Raw genomic sequence first — 21,493 nt, 5'->3', positions numbered from 1 at the left:
TCTTGTCAATGTCACTGCCTGTGCATCGAGCGGTGGACTGACGATGCTACGAGTATACGCTCTTGCTGTAAAAATGCAGTGAGTTCAGTTTCATTCTGTTAGTTCGACAGCTTGACTAAATGTTGTAATTTCGCCTTACGCGACTTGTTTTTTTCTTCTTTCTTTTGCAAAGTAGATAATTTAGAATGATTTTGGATCTGTAGACTTGGTTTTGCTCTTTCCCAGTAAGTTTCATTCTTATAACATGAACAATGGCAACATTTTATAATTCTGTCTTATGTTGAAACTAGAAATTATCCCCCAATTTTGACAACTGTTTTTTTTTTCTTTTCTTATTTTTTCTTCCTCCATTTTGCAAGTACCTTATTTTTCTTGTTGCAGACTTTTTGTTGTTGTTGCATGCTATGTATATCAAAGCTTTAACTGATTGCATGTACACAAGACATAAACTAAGTATGTGCTAAGTACAGATGTGCCACTTGTATCCATTAACCTCAAGAGTAAAGATACGGTCCCTCCCACGGAAACTCTCATGCGCGCCACCACAGATGTGTGTGAGCTTTAAGAGCATCATTATACACAGACCCTTATCACATGTCAAATGTCATTTTGGTATGAGTCCAAAGGAAAGGATCCTCTTACCCCATGTGACAGTCTGGACAGAACTATGCTTAAAGAGCAGCCTTACACACAGACCCTTATGACACGTCAAATGTCATTTTGGTGCGATTTCAAGAAAAAGGAAGCTCTAATCCCGTGTGAACGCCTGGACAGATCTGTCGTGGTGAACATAATGGCTGTCGTGGTGAACATAATGGCTGTCGTGGTGAACATAATGGCTGTCGTGGTGAACATAATGGCTGTCGTGGTGAACATAATGGCTGTCGTGGTGAACATAATGGCTGTCGTGGTGAACATAATGGCTGTCGTGGTGAACATAATGGCTGTCGTGGTGAACATAATGGCTGTCGTGGTGAACATAATGGCTGTCGTGGTGAACATAATGGCTGTCGTGGTGAACATAATGGCTGTGGTGGTGAACATAATGGCTGTGGTGAGAAGGATGGTACGGTGGAACCCCCATTTTAAGACTTCCTCCTTTCTAAGACCTGATTTTTGGAGGTCTTAACAGGGGGGGTTCCACTGTACCTTTAAACAGTGAGATGATTAGTGAGTGTATTTCAGGTGTACCAGATCCTCCACATCAACTTCTACGAGGAGTTCCTGCAGTCTCCAACCTACGTCAAACTCCTCAACGACCTGGGCCTCCTCAATCCCAACCAGCACCAAGATGGAGATGCTATCAGCCTTGACGATGGTGAGCCATGGTTTGCTTGGTTTTATTGGCACCCCTTGAAATGGTGAATTTCCCATCACTGGCGCATAGTACTGACAGGAGTAACAGGTGGGAGATGGGTAGGGTATTACAATATAAGCATAGTACTGACAGGAGTAACGGGTGGGAGATGGGTAGGGTATTACAATATAAGCATAGTACTGACAGGAGTAACGGGTGGGAGATGGGTAGGGTATTACAATATAAGCATAGTACTGACAGGAGTAACGGGTGGGAGATGGGTAGGGTATTACAATATAAGCATAGTACCGACAGGAGTAACGGGTGGGAGATGGGTAGGGTATTACAATATAAGCATAGTACTGACAGGAGTAACGGGTGGGAGATGGGTAGGGTATTACAATATAAGCATAGTACTGACAGGAGTAACGGGTGGGAGATGGGTAGGGTATTACAATATAAGCATAGTACTGACAGGAGTAACGGGTGGGAGATGGGTAGGGTATTACAATATAAGCATAGTACCGACAGGAGTAACAGGTGGGAGATGGGTAGGGTATTACAATATAAGCATAGTACTGACAGGAGTAACGGGTGGGAGATGGGTAGGGTATTACAATATAAGCATAGTACTGACAGGAGTAACGGGTGGGAGATGGGTAGGGTATTACAATATAAGCATAGTACTGACAGGAGTAACGGGTGGGAGATGGGTAGGGTATTACAATATAAGCATAGTACTGACAGGAGTAAGGGGTGGGAGATGGGTAGGGTATTACAATATAAGCATTGTACTGACAGGAGTAACGGGTGGGAGATAGGTAGGGTATTACAATATAAGCATAGTACTGACAGGAGTAACAGGTGGGAGATGGGTAGGGTATTACAATATAAGCATAGTACTGACAGGAGTAACGGGTGGGAGATAGGTAGGGTATTACAATATAAGCATAGTACTGACAGGAGTAACGGGTGGGAGATGGGTAGGGTATTACAATATAAGCATAGTAACGGGTGGGAGATGGGTAGGGTATTACAATATAAGCATAGTACTGACAGGAGTAACGGGTGGGAGATGGGTAGGGTATTACAATATAAGCATAGTACTGACAGGCGTAACGGGTGGGAGATGGGTAGGGTATTACAATATAAGCATAGTACTGACAGGAGTAACGGGTGGGAGATGGGTAGGGTATTACAATATAAGCATAGTACTGACAGGAGTAACAGGTGGGAGATGGGTAGAGTATTACAATATAAGCATAGTACTGACAGGAGTAACGGGTGGGAGATGGGTAGGGTATTACAATATAATCATAGTACTGACAGGAGTAACGGGTGGGAGATGGGTAGGGTATTACAATATAAGCATAGTACATAGGAACCCGCCTTTTAAGACCTTAAAAAATCAGATCTTAAGGGGAGGGGGGGGGGGGGGGGGGGGGTCTTCTTCTTCTTCTTCTGCGTTTGTGGGCTGAAACTCCCACGTACACTCGTGTTTTTTGCACGAGTGGAATTTTACGTGTATGACGGGGGGGGGGGTCTTAAACTGGAGATAAATTGAAAGACGTTATTTACAGAACATCTTGAAAGCTAGGGTCTTGAAGTAAGGGTTCTCCTTAAAAATGGTCAGATGTTCAACTTCGGTACAATGGTCTTCTTAGAGGTCTCCTTGTGTTTATAACTAGCTATGATAGCCCTGGTCCCGCGTGGAAGAGATACAGTGAAAACATCTGTGAGTTGGTATGTTATCATTCCAAAAGTGATGCTTCGATTGGTGCTGTTGAAATTCCTGCAAGTGTAACTGGCATGACCAAACTTTGCTTTGTAAGTGAAAGTTCTGTATGAAAGAATCCATATGTAATTCATTCCAATCAAACGTAAATTCTAGGCTTGCTGGATCTATTTTGACGCACTCAGTCTGACGTTCATCCTAACCTGACCACACATATATTTATTGTCTTCATTTTCATTTTTCTCATCTGGTGTTTTCAGTGCCTCGGATTATTTGGTTCAAAGTATGTTTTCCATTTGCATTTTTACTGATACATTTTGCCAAGTGTTCTTAAACACTGTTGTCTAACCTGTCGTAGCCTCTTGGTTCCGTTCTCTTGTGAAAGTGGGCATGCTACGTGTTTGCCTTGCCTAGCTAGTCAGTGCTAGCAGTCATATCTTCCTGCGCTGTGCGTAAACGTTGCATTGCATGGGGGATCAAGTTGGTGCAGGTGTTGTTTTTAGTTAGCAGCACAGAAAAGTTGCCACAAAACTTGCAGTGAATCAAGCAGACATGGCAGTACCAGACCTGTGCACATCTACTGTTTCTCCGTAATTTCTCCGATTTTTATATGCAGAATACGGTGCTACGGATTTTTAATTAGAATTCCGAAATTCCGATGTTTTACGCCAAAAAATCACCAACAACTTTTTTTCTGTTTCAAGATGTTTTGACTAATTAGTTGGCCGTTGCGCTGAAAAGACGGTTTTCCGATTTACCGGAAGCGCGCGTGTTCTCCGCATTGAGTCTTTGTTCTTAGACTTAGTTCGTCCAGCGTCTGCGTGGTGATTGAAGTGAAACATGGAAAAGAAAAAAAGAGTACGAGATTCAAATAGTGAAGAGGAGACACCAGCTCTGTCACCAAAGACTTGAAGAAGAAAACAGCACAACAGTGCTGGAAGTCCAGTCATTCTCAAGACAACCTGGAGATAGTAAAATCCAGCAAAGGAGACCTTTGACCTTTGAACTGTCGTTACAGCTTACTACTGAAACATTTTAAAAACTACTGAAATTTTGTTTGTTTACTACTGATGAGCGTTTTGAGTGTGCACAGGTCTGCAGTACATTACAAGTCTCTAATGGAGCGAAAAATGTACAGTATTTGCCCGAAGGGCAGTCGAGGAAGACGGGAGTACAACTTCATCATTAAAGTTTTTGTTGCAAGCGTGAGGTTATTTCCAACTCTACAGAAACAAATGAAATGAGCATCCTCCCCCGAAGAGGGCGTATGACTGCCTAAATCATAGTAAATGGCAGGGTGCAAACAGTCATACACGTAAAAACCCACTAGTGCAAAAAACATGAGTGTACGGGGGAGTTTCATCCCATGAACGCAGAAGAAGAAGAATTTAGCATCCTTCTAGTTGTATGCTATATGCCTAAATCTAAACAACGAAGTGACTGTGGTGAGATGAACAAAGTTAAAAAACAAAGGATTTCTGTACTCACCGATACAAGAACAGCACAAGACGATACGAATTTTCGCTCATGAAAGCTTCATCAGGGAAAAACAACAACACAAACAGCAGACGCAACACCGAACGATTTGCTATATGCCTGATAAGGTTCAGTCTCAATGTGATATATGCGAGAATTCTTGGCTTTTGCAGGCATGATTCTTGCGGAACTGCCTGCTTTTCTCTTTGCTTTGAATCTATATCCTGTTTGTCAGGCTTTGCCTTGTGCATTTCTCATATTCTTCTCTTCATTCTATAAAAACTGTCAAAGTTCAGATTTGCTGAGTGATAGAGCTCTTGTTGTGTAAGCTTGCTTATGACGAGGCGTGTACATATACAATATTCAAAGTGAATTAGCTGAAAGCAAAGCAGCCAAAGTATGGTGCAATTTTTGAAAAAAGTTAAGTCTCTTTTTTTTATCATTGACATACTTCATATTTTCATTCTGTCCTGATGTAAAGAGACAAAGCTGCAGAATATTTACCAAGATTTGGGTTGGCTTTGAAAGTCTGTTTGCTATGAAACTGTTAAAATGACATTTAAATTAAGATTGTACCCTGTCCAATCTTTTTCATAGACAACAGATTCTTGTGAATCACAATTTGTATCAAATGGGTAACTTATGTCTTAAACACATTTTATTAATTGGGTAACCTATGTCGTAAACACACACACCAGTGCACGCACACACACTCTCTGTATTTCTTCGTGCTAATGAACAGTGCACCTGACATACATCCATTGGAAACATAAGTCGCACTTTAGTTTGAGATGTTGCATGCAGTGTGGTGACAATACTCTACATGCAGGTCTGTTATGTGTATATATTCATTGTGCAGTGAAACCCAATCAGGACTGAGTCCTTTGAATCAAACTTCTCGTCAAAAACAAAGTCAGCATTTGTAGGACCAACAAAGTTTTGACAGAAAATCACCATTTGCAGAACTAATTTTTACGACAAAACCACAATTTGTAGAACAAACTACTCACACCATTTTCACTCTTTGCCTGTTATTGGAATTTGGAGTGGCTGTGGAATTCTCAGACCTGGATCTTTTATATCCTTAGTGGAACTTAGCACCTACTTTGCTTTTGTTTCCGATTGTTTTTCTGAAGTTTTAAGGTTAACAGGTGGAGGGGAAGAGGACTAAAGCGATTTTTCTAGAATAGACATTGTTCAGATTGCTTTTAGAGGCGAACAAACACCAAAGCACTTTGTCCAGGCTGGGTTTGCTCTGAACACATAGGTGTCATGTGTTTTGCCTGTTTTGATGCCATGTCATTTTTTTCTTTGCCATTTGTCCTTCCCTTGGCTTAGACCTGTCTGCGGCCTCAGGTTCAGGGGCAGGCTCGGTGGGCAGTGTAAGTTATCATCACATATTCCTCCTTTCCTTCGGCCCTTCCTTCCTTCTATCCTTTCAATCCTTCCTTCCTTCCCTGCCTTCCCTGCAAGTCGCAGTTAGCTACGTTGGCTTTTTTTGCATGAGTAACAATACTTGCATGTTTTCTGCAGCAAAAAAAAAAAGACGTACAGTTTGCATGATCAGGGATGTTGTTTGTTGCTGGTAGTCGACAAGGTGATGAAACTTCTTTCAAATTGCTAGATCTGCCATTTTTTTGGATCATGGAGGAAAGATGATTGCTGGCACTTTTACAGCCATTTTGGCAAATTTGCCACACACAGAAATCCCAGCAACATTCCTGATAGTGTGTATTCTTTGCGTTTCCATTAAAGACACAAAGCATGCAGTAGTTACTGACAACTTTCAGAACATGCTGATGTTTCTGGATAAAAAACAAAACATATATCCAATTTGCTTTGGTTGAAATGTAAGAGCTCGAGTTTTGTCGTATTTGTTAGCCATTGTAGGTGATTGCGACTTTCCTTTTAATTGCTTGTTCCCTCTGGTTGATTTCCTGGCTTTGTGCATACAGGGTCATGGGTTTAATGTTGCTACGAGTTACCTTTTACTTGCTTGTCGTGTATGGAGTGACTTGTTATTGAAGTACGTTTCGTCTCGGGTTTTTTACTTACCACAAGGAAAATAGTTGAGTAGACTTTGTTTTCTGTCTTGTGTTAGGTGTTTTATGCACTGATATATTCCCATACCTGTACAGTACAGATTTGTGAGCGTATGTTTTGTCTCTGTCTGTCTCCCTCTCTCCCTCTCTATTTCATGTTTTAAATCGTTTAAGATTATTTTCTGTAGAACTTGTATCTCGCAGGTAAGATAATAATTTCTTAGAATATATTTTATCAGGTAGTCTTATGTGAGCATTATTGCAAAGTTGTGTAAAATGCTGTGCAACACCAAAGTATATTTTACACAATCAAAGTTGCTTTGATGTATTCTTGCACTGCAACTACTTTCATGAATTGATTTTAAGAAATAGAGCAGACATCCATGACCTATCTTTACAGTGGAGAAGTGTCTTAATTTTCCCGGATGTGAATGGAACTCCATGTATTGTTTGTATTTGTCAGACTTATTGTGGATTCTATCCTTTTGCTTTTAACATCGATGTCTTTAGCACTCACTCAGATTATTTGATGGAATTTCCTTGCAGCTCAAGAAAGTTAGTCTGGAAAAAAACATCTTAATAATTTGCACATTGGCTTCAATAGTGCTCTGTCCGATTTTCAACATTTCTTGCTAAGGACTTTCGTTTGCATGCTTTATTCCATTTTTGTTGTTTAATTTTGCTTAACTCATTTCTTTTTGCCTACCGTCAATGTGGTTCTGAAGTGTGCGTTTTATTAAATGTGTACATAGATATAAGCTACTTTAATCCTAGCACTACCATACCTTCTTTTATCGTGATCTTAATTTAGCATGGGTTTCTGCCACTAAAATATTGTTATTTTGATGAAATTAAATGCAGTGAGTTTATATTTGTAGCTCTTGTTACATGTGTAGCACTAGCAAAGGACACCTGAAGCAGGAGATTCTGTCAGTAAAATATTCTTTATTTTATGTACATAATTGTTACTCCTTATCAACTGTAGCGCTAACATTAAGAACACATTTACATGTAGTAGCAGTCTATCACTAATATCGTTTGTTACTTTAATATGAAGTAAGTGTTAATCTTGTTTTCTCTCTAACTAACACTATGACTATGTTTGATATACATGTATACAAGTAATTGTAAAAAGAGACTTGATATTTTAACTACAAAAGTAGTTTTTACACATGATAAAAGTGGGCCCTGTTTTAGTGTTTAAGTCACTTGTTCTATTTTTATGCTACTGACATACATTTTCAAACACTTACTTCCCTCACCAAGGTTCGCTTTCAAATTTCACACCCACCTGCACCCCTATCGCCCATTTGCCATCCCCCCCACCCCCCCCACCCCTGTTGTACAACATATTCAGATTTTTTCTTCTTCCTACATTTAGTGAAATTTCAACTTGTTTTATGTTGCATGCATGTGCACACACACACACACACACACACACACACACACGCACGCACACACACACACACACACACACACACACACACACACACACACACACACTCACACACACACACACACACACTCACACACACTCACACACACACACACACACACACACACACACACACACACACACACTCACACACACTCACACTCATGCAACAATCCTTCATCATACTGCAGGCAGACGAAGTACCAGAAGGTATTGACGACGGTGACACAACTTCACTGGACTCTCTCTCTTCCATCACGTCTGGCGGCTCTTCTAACACCGGCGATGCCTACATCACGGCACAGATAACACAGACAGGTAGGCAACCTGGGCCGAGGTACGCATAATTGGGTGCCACCCAAATGGATGCTACGCAGCCGCGAAATCAGATTGGTTGAAATTGAGATTTGTTCTGATTTCAACAATCATACCCCGCTGCTTGTTCCCTCCCAGTTGGGTGGCACCCATTTTGTCTTTGTGCACCTCAGCTACAATGGCACAGAACTTAATCTACTTCTCTCAGTTTGTTTGTTCGTTCATGGGCTGAAACTCCCACGGCTTTTACGTGTATGACCGTTTTTACCCCGCCATTTAGGCAGCCATACGCCGCTTTCGGAGGAAGCATGCTGGGTATTTTCGTGTTTCTATAACCCACCGAACTCTGACATGGATTACAGGATCTTTTTCGTGCGCACTTGGTCTTGTGCTTGCGTGTACACGCGGGGTTGTTCGGACACCGAGGAGAGTCTGCACACAAAGTTGACTCTGAGAAATAAATCTCTCGCCGAACGTGGGGACGAACTCACGCTGACAGCGGCCAACTGGATACAAATCCAGCGCGCTACCGACTGAGCTACATCCCCGCCCACTTCTCTCAGTGATGTTCTTAACTCATTGTCTCCCAGGTACGGATATATTTGTACCCACTCATATGGCTCTATCTGACCAGGTACGGATATATCCGCTCAGACTGTTAGCTTCAGTCGCTTCCTGTAACGTCCATCTAACGCCTGCATTCCAGCGTGTTGATACACAGTTTCTACACAGTTAATGCAATTCTGAGTGACCTGCTGCAGCACAGCTGGTCTCGGCTAAAACAAATTGGTCAACATTGGTCAACATAGGTGGGGTAGAACCCCCGCGGGTTAGGGGGAGTCCCATATTGGTTGGGACGAGAAAGAATTTACCCGATGCTCCCCAGCATGTCGTAAGAGACGACTAACGGATTCTGTTTCTCCTTTTACCCTTGTTAAGCGTTTCTTGTATAGAATATAGTCAATTTTTGTAAAGATTTTAGTCAAGCAGTATGTAAGAAATGTTCAGTCCTTTGTACTGGAAACTTGCATTCTCCCAGTAAGGTAATATATTGTACTACGTTGCAAGCCCCTGGAGCAAATTTTTGATTACTGCTTTTGTGAACAAGAAACAATTGACAAGTGGCTCTATTCCATCTCCCCCCTTCCCTCCGTCGCGATATAACCTTGAACGGTTGAAAACGACGTAAAACACCAAATAAAGAAAGAAAGGTGGGATAGAAAGTGTTAATGCTGCATATGACCAAATTAGCAAAAGAGGGGCAGGACTTTTAAGCATAGTTGTTTTGTGATTCCTTGAGTTTGCATACCTGTAATGATAGGTTACAGATTTTGACCATGCTTGTTTCTGGCATTAGCAGAGTCATGTACTGATGCCTTTAACGGGTATTGTGATAAAGTCCAAGCAGAATCTAGTTCTACAGTATTTTAAATGATATATGCGTACATCTGCATGTTCTTTAGTATATAAACACCTCATGTGTTGCTGTTATGAAGATTATTATATTTAAGATTGATTTAAGGCGCTTATGTTGTGTATTGTTGCTGTTATTTAGATTATTATATTTAAGATTGTAAGGCGCTTAGAACTATTTTAGGATTCGCGCCCTATAAATACTCTTATTATTATTGTTATTATTATTATTATGTCCCAAATAGTCACTAAACTGGGGACATTAATAATTACTTAGCATAGCATCTGCATGTGTGGAGCCTTACATGTGCATGATTGTGTGTTTTGCAGGGATCGTGAAGGAGCCCGACAAGCCCGGCAAGTCGTACGCAGTGTTTGCAGTGACAGTCAAGAAGAAGGTGCCTTACTCGGAGGAGGAGGAGATCTGGGATGTGTACCGCCGCTACAGCGACTTCCACGACCTCAACATGATCCTCATTGAAAAGGTCTGTTCAGATCGGCAGTACAGAGAGAGAGATTATTTTCTTGCCAAACTTGATTGTGAATTGTGATGAGCTGTACTGTGGCAGTGCCACCCCTTTTTAGAATTAACTGATTCAGGACAGCTTCTGAGATGACTTGTAATGCAATTTTGTCACTCACCAACAAATTTTGACTTCATCAGCTATAAATTCACATTTTTCCAGTTCCTTTGCCCAGTTTTTAAATAATTTAGACCTACACAAAGAAGTAGCTGCCACAGGAAATTGGTTTAATACATTTTCATGAGCAAAAGTTGCCCTCTTGGTTGAAACATGAGTGGTTCATGCAGCTTCAGTCACGTTTTATGACTCTTTGTTTCCCTTGCATTTGTGCTGACATTCTCTCTGTGTGTTTCAGTTCCCTGATCTGCAGGGTCCCATACTACCAGGAAAAACAATGCTGAAAAACATTGGGAAAGATTTCTTGGATAAGCGACGAAGGGCCCTGGACCATTATCTGAGGGTATGTCAGATACAGTGGAACCCCCCCTTTAAGACCCCCCAATTTAAGACTCCCTCCTTTTTAAGACCTTGTTTTCTCAGACTTTCTGTTCATAACCTCTGTAAAATTACCCCTATTATAAGACTCCCTCCTTTTTAAGACCTGATTTTCTCAGACTTTCTGTTCATAACCTCTGTAAAATTACCCCTATGTTAAGACTCCCTCCTTTTTAAGACCTGATTTTCTCAGATGTTTGGAGGTCTTAAAATGGGGGTTCCTCTGTATCATGCTTTTGTAAATGTAATGATGTGAAAGTTCTAATTAAGACTCTGCATTCAGTAACCTTTATCTTGTGACGTTTTTTATTAGATTGTATTAGTTTCCTAAGTCTGCAGTTATTTATATATATGTATTTTTTTGTTTTGTTTTGTGAAGACCCTACGTTTCTTCGATTTTGTTAAAACCTTACCAGAAACAAGAGGGATGAGTGTAGTGTCAGCAGAGAATGCATTTTGAAAACTTTGTTTTTGGTGTGTTTTATTGATAAGGCCTGGACTATTCTTTACTTACGCTCCCTACAGTCTTCTCTACCCTGCTGTCTTTTAAAGGATGAGACAAAAGTGCATAGGGACTACACAGGGGCTCACATCCAAGTCGGACATCGGACATACACGGATATTTTTTCCAAATGTCCTATACATTTTTCCTGCAAGAGGACATATGTCCAATTGTTTTTGTCACAAAGTGGTCATTGTCCGATTATGCTTTCATTTGATTCGGACATTGTCAGTACTTTCCAATTTACAGTAGTTTGATTTGCTATGTTATCAATGTTTTGCGAAGCAATGTGTTTCTCTAAGCAGACTGAACTTGGGGAGACTGTGCTTTTTATAGAGAGCTTCCAAGGGTCGCAACTCTAAATGCTCCAAGCCGGTTGACAGTTCGCGGTTTTTTTCTCCGAAAAAGCAACATGCCGCCAAAACGAAAATTGGTGCTAGAAAAAATATGTTCTATTGATTTATTTTTGTTCAGGACAAATGTCCTATTATTTTTGCATTGTCCCGGACATTTGTCCTATGCCTCCTCTCATGGATGTGAGCCTCTGACTACACCTGGTAGTATACTGAGCAGCCTGAATGTTGTGTTGCAGAGTTTGCTAAAACCAGATTTGTGGCTGCGAGTGGCAGGCCTAGAAGAGCTGATGACACAGTTCTTGGCACCGGGTCTCTGGGAGAAACACAAGTCAGAGTTCTCCAGAAAGGTAGGTTTGGTTTTGTACACTTTGCTTCAGCATACTTTGAAAAGAGTACAGTGGAACCCCCCTTTTAAGACTCCCTCCCTTTTAAAACCCTGTTTTGACTTTTGACAGACTTTTTGTTCATATCCTCTGTAATTTTACCTCCTTTTTAAGACCCAATTGGTTTTTTTTAGATTTGTGAAGGTCTTAAAATCGAGGTTCCACTGTACAGCAGTTCCTGCAATGTACGGCCCCCGGCGTGAGCGGCCACCTGACATGTACGGACACATTTGCTCGGCACGGAGTGTTTTCCTTCTATATTTGCCCCCCCTTAAACGGACACCTGAAAAACGTGGACACAGACACTAATTTTCGGTCCCAACAGCAGTCATACCTGCAAAGTACGGACAGACCATCGTCAAATTTTCACCACACCAAAATCGATAACAGAGCAGTCCGGCTCTTGGTACAAAGGTCACAGCCGTAAAGGCGTGATGACAGTCTCTGTTAACTTGGGTGCACGTGTACCCATCAGGAGGGTCAATTTGGGTCAGGAGTGGAGTACACGCACTTTCTTGCTTTCAAATGCAAAGATGCCAACATGAAACTGCACTATGCTCTTTATTCTTGTCTGTTGGACGTAAGCCACAGTCGATAAAGGCCCTCCGAGAAAGAGAGTGAAAAATCGGCCACCGTTCTCAGCATCGCGTGTCTGTGTGTAACCTCTTTCATTGACAAGATACTCTTGTTTCTCCGCAGCCTTGACCAGTGAAGTCGGTTACCTAATCTGTGAACCCTTCAGTTGTGTTGCTGAGTGAACAGTGCAGCTGGCCTCAATTAGCCAGTGACACCTCTCTGGCCACACCACTAAACAGTACATGGCTGGGGGGAGGGGGAGAGAGAGAGAGAGGGGGGGGGGGGGGTAGCTGGCTAAACTCAGTGGGGTGTCCGGTGTCACTGCTTGTCAGCAGGAAGAGCATTGGAGAGAAATAGAGAGGTGTACTCTTCCAAACAATTTCCAAGGATCAGTTGTCAGGGCTTAGGGTAGTCAGTGAGGGAGAGTGAGAGCGGTGTTGTGTACAGTGTATTTCCGACTGAAGAGTGAAAAGTCACTGCCACAAGATCGGCATGCAGTCAATAAAGCCAGACAAGAAGAATGATTATGACATGCGTCTCTATCTGCTGGTTTTTATTCAAACTGGTTTTCAACGCTTATTCTCGCAAAGCATCTGCACACCTGCCTCTGTGCTGTGTTTGTGTGGCTGCTTTCGTATGATGTCAGTGCATGGTGAGTGCGTTCACTGCCTTGAGGATTTATTTTATCTCTTCTTTTCAACACCATTCATACAAATCATTTTTTGCAGAACGTTTAACAAAATATTAGGAGTTGGATGTTATCGTTTATTGTAATTCAATCAGGTTTGCGTTTTAATGAAACAGATCCTGTGATTGGTCAGAATGCCCCAACTCATTAAAAATTACCGGTCATTAATTATCGATAACCACTCGCTAAAAAATCCATTAACAACCTGCTGGCGAGGCGCATTGATACAGCCTCAACTAGTCTCGGTTAGCTTTGAGGGTCATTTTACAAGTAGGAAATATAAAGGCCAACGAAATACCGAGACCATATTAAGGTATGCGAAGTGATGACGTGGAATATGTGACGTAAGTTGATGCATGAATTCTTCCGGACTATGTCAGTCAATTCCAAAGATCGCTTTTGTGATGAAAATAATTTGTTTAGAGTTTGCTGTCCAGAAACCCGTCAAAAAAGAAGGGAAAATGTGTGTGAAAGAAAACAAAACAGGAGCAGAGTGATACGATAGGAATACAGAGACATATTTCTTGGGACTTGACCCTTGCAGGTAGGTGGACTGAAAGTAGTGTGTGAACAGAACAGAACCAATTCTGTCTGTTTACAACCGCATGAAAGCAGGAAAGAGATCGTCGTCAGATTGAATTACAATAACATTAACATGCTTCCATTTGAAACTTCTCGGTCTTCATCGTGGATTGACGCCCTCCCAAAGTCTAATTGAAGCCCTCCGTCGCTTCGCTCCCTCGGGCTTCAATTAACTTTCCCGATAAAGACCTCGAAGTTTCAAATGGAAGCATGTTTATGTGTAAGTAGCCACAAGAAGTGGTTAGCATAGACTCAAACATGTTGTGTGTGTGTCTCTGTGTGAGTGTATGGGGGAGGGGGTGGTGTGGTCACCCCTCCCGTGACCGGCCACCTGCAATGTACGGACAGGTTTGCTATGGCCCAAGGGTGTCCGTTCATGAGAGGGACTGCTGTACCAAGTGAAAAAATAACCTTCCCAACAACTTGATCCTTCTCTTGTTCTTTTTGCAATCATTGTGTGTTAAGAATCGTTCGTCACACCTTTGGTATTTTGTCATCAACAGATGGACACCATCGTGAACCCTCTTCGTAATGCTTCCAAGAACGTGGGCCAAGCGGTCAAGAGTGTCCCAGATGGATTTGGCAAAGTCTTCAACAGCAAAGGGGTCAGTCACTGTCAAGTTGTCAACATTTCTGTTGAAAAACAAAAGAATTCTGTACTTGCCGATACATGGACAGCACAATTATACGAATTTTTGCTTATAGTATATATAATTTTCGTATAATTGTGCTGTCCTTGTATCAGTGAGTACAAAATTATTTTTGTTTTTCAACTTTGTTCATCTCACCACAGTCACTTTGTTAACATTTGTGTTGATGAAGCGTTTTGCATTGAGGGAAGGGGCGACTTCAGTGCTTTCTAATTGCAGAGTTCTTCAAAGGAGGGGTTCACTGTAGTGTTCTGAAAGAAGAAAACATCTATGGTCAGTGGAGCCCCCTTTTAAGACCCCCCAATTAAAGACTTTAAGACCCTGTTTTCTCAGATTTTCTGTTCATAACATCTGTTAATTAACCCCCATTTTAAGACATCTGATTTTCTCAGATGTTTTGGATGTTTTGAAAGGGGGGTTCCGCTGTATGCAGTCAGTATGACTTTCTTGGACTGAAAGGTCGGGTCAGGCATGAGATTTTTTCGTCCATTTCCAGCATTTTCAAAGCTCAAAAGTTTATTCGTAATTGTCTCGAATTGTTAGATACTGCGTCATTTTGTCACAAATATTTCTTGAGAGAAGGAGAGGTGTGGGTCACGCTTAACAGGCTTTTTTTTTAAAATTTGTGTTTATACAATTTCTTGATCTGATGCCTAGTGATGACTGTGTTACAGGCAGGAGAGGATGGGGACAATGACAGTCTGGCTGGCAAGGTCTGTGCTGGCCTGGACCTGGAGGTCAGTCATCATCGCTGATTTTACTTTTCAATCAATCAATCAATCAATATGAGGCTTATATCGCGCGTATTCCGTGGGCACAGTTGTAAGCGCAGGGATTTTTATTTATTTTTTTTTTTTTTTTTTTGTCATGCCTTTGTTATTTGCTAAAGAAATACTGAGATTTACACGTAATCTGATCAGATTGATTAGTCGTTTTTTTCTCTGAGGCAAGTTAGATTCTTACGAAATGTGCTTTCTTGAGTAACTCTGTGGAATATGGAACTACAGTGGAACCTCCCAACAACGACCCCCTCCTTTTGCCCACCGAATTTCTCGGCACGGATGCCTTTCACACTGTAACTAACCTCCCACGAACGACGCCCTCCTTTTTCCGACGACCGACCTACCAACATAGGGTCAATAACGACTATGACCTTTTTACCAGCGAGTGTCAAAGTTCGTAATTACCCAGCACACGTGGACCACGCACCCCATTAGTCACGCATCAAGTGTCAGGGGTGGTAGTCTGTAGTCAGTAGTGCGTGAAAGTCCAGTGGCCTATACGGCTGTCCTCTTCCCACCTATAGCTGACCCAGTTTACCCAGTTTACAGACACTGACCTCACCCGAGGCCAATGACCAAGTTTTACCTATGAGGCCATGTGTGTGTGTGTGTGTGCACGCGTTGGTGTATGCACATACATCATGCTAACCTATATGCACATCAAATGGGAACAAAAATGGGATAACGAACACAACTAAAGACTGAACTGCCCAACAGTTGCCTCCCATTTGAAAGAAGTTATACCTCTGAAACTCCCAATAAAGACCCCTCCTTTTTACGACCGATTTTTCTGGACATTGTCAAGGTCGTTAGTGGGAGGGATTACTGTACTTGTCTGGAATACAGCTTACAGCATATCATATGCTTTGTAAGCTGAATGATGTGCAACAACAGTACAACAAACATCAAATCAATGAATAAATGAAATAAAGTAGAATAAAATCAAAATTAAATTACATATCTTATCCCAACTCACATATCAGCAGTTTACTTCAGTTTAAGTGAGTTGAGTTGGGTAAGTACATTAATCAAATGAAAATTTATTATTAAAATTTTTGATTAAATGCTGATAAAGTGAGATTATTTTGCAGTATAAAGCTGTTTCATGTACCGAACCCTACTCCCAGTTCACTCATTAACTGACGCGTTGTAAAGCGAGTGTTGTGCTGCAGGCGGCCGACAATATCCCGCTGCGCATCATGCTGCTGCTGCTGGACGAGGTGTTTGACCTGCGCCACAAGAACATGTGGCTGAGACGTCGCATGGTGGCCATCCTCAGACAGCTCATCAAAGCCACCTTCGGGGACATGATCAACAGGTGAGACTGACCAGACATTCTCTGTTCAGCTACAGCAGAACCTTCCTATTCTTCTTCTTCGTTCATGGGCTGAAACACCCACGTTCGCTCATGTTTTTGCACGAGTGGATTTTTATGTGTATAACCGCTTTTACCCCGCCATTCAGGAAGCATACGCCGATTTTGGGGAAGAACCCCCCCTATTAAGACCCCCTAATTTAAGACTCCCTCCCTTTTAAGACCGACCGGCACGGTTGGCCTAGTGGTAAGGCGTCCGCCCCGTGATCGGGAGGTCGTGGGTTCGAACCCCGGCCGGGTCATACCTAAGACTTTAAAATTGACAATCTACTGGCTGCTCCGCCTGGCGTCTGGCATTATGGGGTTAGTGCTAGGACTGGTTGGTCCGGTGTCAGAATAATGTGACTGGGTGAGACATGAAGCCTGTGCTGCGACTTCTGTCTTGTGTGTGGCGCACATTATATGTCAAAGCAGCACCGCCCTGATATGGCCCTTCGTGGTCGGCTGGGCGTTAAGCAAACAAACAAACAAACAAACCTTTTAAGACCATGTTTTCTTAGACTTTTTGTTCATAACTTCTGTAAATATGCCCCCATTATAACTCATTGTCTCCCAGGTACGAATATATCTGTACCCACTCATATGGCTCTGTCTGACCAGGTACGGATATATCCATTCAGACTGTTAGCTTAAGTCGCTTCCTGTAACGTCCATCTAACGCCTGCATTCCAGCGTGTTGATACACAGTTACTACAATTCTGAGTGACCTGCTGCTGCACAGCTGGTCTCGCCTAAAAAAAACTTGGTCAACATAGGTGGGGTAGAAAGTGTTAAGACTGATTTTCTCAGAATTTTGGAGGTCTTAAAAGGGGGGTTCCACTGTATTGGTTTGGTGTGATGGAATCTGCACATCATTGCAGTCTGGCACATTTATTGCTTACGGACCTGGAGTTTTGCTAACCATGAAACCCCATGCGTGTGATTTTTTGTGGTGGATTTTGTTTTCTTTTTTTTCTTAAGTTTGAACACTTTCTACCCCACCTATGTTGAACAAATTTTTTTTAGCCGAGACTAGCTGTGCTGCAGCAGGTCACTCAGAATTGCAGTAACTGTGTAGAAACTGTGTAGCAGCACGCTGAAATGCAGGCGTTAGATGGACGTTACAGGAAGCGACTGAAGTGACTGTGTGTACAGATATATCCTACCAGGGAGACAATGAGTTAAGGCACTTTTTCCATTTATCAGTTGCCACCTTGCTTGAGTATCACCTGCTGTGATAAGCCCAAAAGATTTAGAAGCAATTGTGACTGTGAACATCAGTTCTTTGAGACTGTTTTATTATGATTCCCCTCTAGCCACCACTTTTACTAGTGTCACACTTTTATTATGATTCCCCTCTAGCCACCACTTTCACTAGTGTCACACTTTTATTATGATTCCCCTCTAGCCACCACTTTTACTAGTGTCACACTTTTATTATGATTCCCCTCTAGCCACCACTTTCACTAGTGTCACACTTTTATTATGATTCCCCTCTAGCCACCACTTTCACTAGTGTCACACTTTTATTATGATTCCCCTCAAGCCACCACTTTCACTAGTGTCACACTTTTATTATGATTCCCCTCTAGCCACCACTTTCACTAGTGTCACACTTTTATTATGATTCCCCTCTAGCAACCACTTTCACTAGTGTCACACTTTTATTATGATTCCCCTCTAGCCACCACTTTCACTAGTGTCACACTTTTATTATGCTTCCCCTCTAGCCACCACTTTCACTAGTGTCACACTTTGGACCTGTATTCCTCAATGTTTTTCTCATGTTATTTTCATGGTCATATTTTTTATTTTAAGTAAATTCTGAAAGTTAAATCTGGAATAACTTATGCTTGCAGGAAAATTGTCGACCATGTGAACTTCATGACATCATCAGAGCAGATGGCGGAGTATGTGCGTGCCTTCAGGTGAGCTGTTCTGATAGTTGGTTTTATTGAAACTAAATTTAAAAAGCAAAAGATATCTGTACTATATTTTACATGAGTACATGTATATTTGTACATGAGTACAGATATCTTTTGTTTTTTAACTTTGTTCATCTCACAACTGTCAAGTGCATGTTTTACAGTACCATAGTATTGTAGGTTTATTGCTGCTAAAGCAGTGATTTTCTTGACTGAAAATATGCACTAAGCACGTGGTACATAAAACTCTATTGAGGATGAAAGTCGCTTGTTCATTTCAATGCTTGTTATTCTCTCAGGTGCCAGGAGAAAGGTTCCGTATAACTCGCTTACTCCATTACCCATGTCGTATGCATAAAGAGCTCTTTCTTCCCTTTGGTTATTTGATATCTTAACAACGCTCTGCCTCATTTCGTTTAAAGGCATATGTACGCGCTCCCGTGTTTACAAAGTGTAGTTTGCCCATAATCGATGTCAAACGCACCATAAGACCATGTAATGACGATATGTCGCCATGCGCGGACCATATACATGCATTACAGCTTGTTTTAGAGTCTCAAAAACTTTGGATGTAAACAAAGACGCGGAGTTATTTCCCTTGCGTCAACGCTACCTCTGTTGGCAAATCTATAAATAGGACGATCCAGATCAAAATGAAAATTAACATATCTCAACATTGAAGGGGTCCTAGACCACAATATTTTGCAGGGAACTTAATTTAGCATGTCTCCAGCTGTTGGTAAAGCAATTAGCGTGTATAGTCATCGAGTACATATGGCTTTAAGATTAAAACCCTATTAGTTATGAAAGACAATTAGTGAGTGATTAATACAGTACAGTGATTAAACGGGGTATATTCTAAAACATGACGAAAATTGTAATTTGATCATTAATTTTGCGTGCAGAAATTCTTTCTGGCCCAACGGTGTGCTGGCAGAAACACGTGCAGCCAGAGATGAACCTACCAAGATGAGAACACGTGTCTTGTGCAAGGCAAAAATGTTTGGCAGTGTGCCTGGTAGGGATTTGCGTTTTTTGTCTTTGTCTGGTGTAGATCAACATTTCACTATGGCTTACCTACATTGGTGTATCTTTCTTCTTCTTCTTCTTCTTCTTCTTCTTCTTCTTCTTCTTCTTCTTCTTCTTCTTCTTCTTCTTCTTCTTCTTCTTCTTCTTCTTCTTCTGTGTTCATGGGCTGAGACTCCCCCGTCCACTCATGTTTTTTGCACGAGTGGATTTTTACATGTATGACCATTTTTACCCCGCTGTTCAGGCAGCATACGCCAATTTCGGGGGAGGCATGCTGGGTATTTTTGTGTTTCTATAACCCACTGAACTCTGACATGGATTACAGGATCTTTTCCGTGCGCACTTGGTCTTGTGCTTGCGTGTACACACGAAGGGGCAGGTCACTGGCAGGTCTGCACATAAGTTGATCTGGGAGATCGGAAAAATCTCCACTCTCAACCCACCAGGCGGCAGCGACCGGGATTTGAACTCAAGACCTCGCGATTAGGAGGCTGATGTCTTACCATCACGCCACTGCGCCCGTCATTGGTGTATCAAAATTTAAAGATTATTCTGCAGGGCAATGGTTACCCACACACACTTTCTGAAAACTGACCCTCTTTGAGTTCAGTTGAAGGCTTATGCTTGACTTAATTCTGGGCTCACAAAATAAATAAACGCTAAAAAAGGGATGCTGACAGTGAGACTTCAATGTTTCTAAGTCGTGGTTTGGAGTCTGTCTGCATGTAATGTGGTAAGAGAGAGTTAATTTTGATTTCGGGGGAAGCTGAAATTTAATTTCTGTAAGTTCTTTCCCTTGACCTCCAGATGAGATGCGGACCATGATGGGCACAGACTCCATCCGGCTGGGCACGTACCGTGTCTTCAACATGTTCCAACACAAGCGCCTCAACAAACGCTTCCTCTTTGTCTTCCTGGAAGGGGTGCTGGAAACTCTCTTCCCCGAGAACAAGTTCCGCTCCCTCTTCCGCAAACAGCATTCCCGCTCTCAGCGGGTCAAGGACGCCATCTCCCGGCAGGAAAAAGCGGGGCCTCCCGTCAACAACTTACGCAAACGACCCACACGCCGGTGACAGCGATTCTCGTTAGAACTGTGGTGTTCGTCTCTGGAGGATAAACGTTTCATTGAAGTTTGAGGAAGGTGACATTAACCAAGACAATATTGGTGATGCCTTCTTATTATTTTTTTTTCTGATTTCCTCGGAAGATTGTCAGTCAAATGGGCAGTGACAGTAATTCTTGTTAGAACTTTGGTAAAGTTCTCTGTTGGATAGACGTTTCATTGAAGTTTGAGGCAGGTGATATCTCACACGGCATAAATAAATAAATCCCTGCGCCTTGAATATGTGCGCGATATAAATTGCATAAAAAAGAGAAAAAAAATAAAGAAAAAAATAAAAATATCCCTGCGCTTAGAACTGTACCCACGGAATACGCGCGATATAAGCCTCATATTGATTGATTGATATTGATATAAACAAGACAATATCAGTGATTATTTTGGTTTGCTTCTGGCTCTCTCAGAAGATTGTCAAAGGGCCTGATGGGCAGTGACAATAATTCTTGTTAGAACTTTGGTATAGTTCTCTGCAGGATAAACGTTTCATTGAAGTTTGAGGAATATTACTTTACACACAATACCCAAGAGATAACAGTGATTTTTCTTCCCTTATTTATTTATCTATGTTATTCCCTCTTGCTCTCTCAAAAGATTGACGGTCGCTCTTGGATGTAGGCTAAACTCGGTCAGTATATGATGGGTCGATTGTCAACCATTTGCAATGATTTGTTTTCTTCTGTATTAAGATTACTTTTATTAAGTAGACAGTTCTACCTTTTAGTGCAATGAAACATTAAGCGGACTCTAAGAGAGAGAGAGGATGTGTGTGTGGGTGTGGGTGTGCTTGCGTGCATGTGTGTGTGTGTGTGTGTGT

The 21,493-nt window shown here is 41.8% G+C and overlaps 1 protein-coding gene across 1 annotated transcript in view; it reads left to right on the top strand.

Moving 5' to 3' along the window:
* Positions 1-21,493, top strand: part of LOC138982920 (sorting nexin-13-like) — a 44,327-nt gene that overhangs the window by 21,822 nt on the left and 1,012 nt on the right. The window contains exons 15-26 of the mRNA XM_070356317.1: positions 1,186-1,318; positions 5,847-5,890; positions 8,177-8,303; positions 10,044-10,198; positions 10,593-10,697; positions 11,827-11,937; positions 14,323-14,424; positions 15,144-15,206; positions 16,424-16,569; positions 18,465-18,533; positions 19,436-19,548; positions 20,367-21,493. The exon at positions 20,367-21,493 is cut by the window's right edge and continues 1,012 nt beyond it. Coding sequence (XP_070212418.1) covers positions 1,186-1,318; positions 5,847-5,890; positions 8,177-8,303; positions 10,044-10,198; positions 10,593-10,697; positions 11,827-11,937; positions 14,323-14,424; positions 15,144-15,206; positions 16,424-16,569; positions 18,465-18,533; positions 19,436-19,548; positions 20,367-20,632 — 1,434 coding nt within the window. The 3' untranslated portion in view covers positions 20,633-21,493. The remainder of the gene's footprint in view (positions 1-1,185; positions 1,319-5,846; positions 5,891-8,176; positions 8,304-10,043; positions 10,199-10,592; positions 10,698-11,826; positions 11,938-14,322; positions 14,425-15,143; positions 15,207-16,423; positions 16,570-18,464; positions 18,534-19,435; positions 19,549-20,366) is intronic.

The sequence above is a fragment of the Littorina saxatilis genome, linkage group LG12 (assembly GCF_037325665.1).
Source record: "Littorina saxatilis isolate snail1 linkage group LG12, US_GU_Lsax_2.0, whole genome shotgun sequence".
Classification (NCBI taxonomy): Eukaryota; Metazoa; Mollusca; class Gastropoda; order Littorinimorpha; family Littorinidae; genus Littorina; species Littorina saxatilis.
This window is presented reverse-complemented; position numbering and strand designations above follow the sequence as displayed.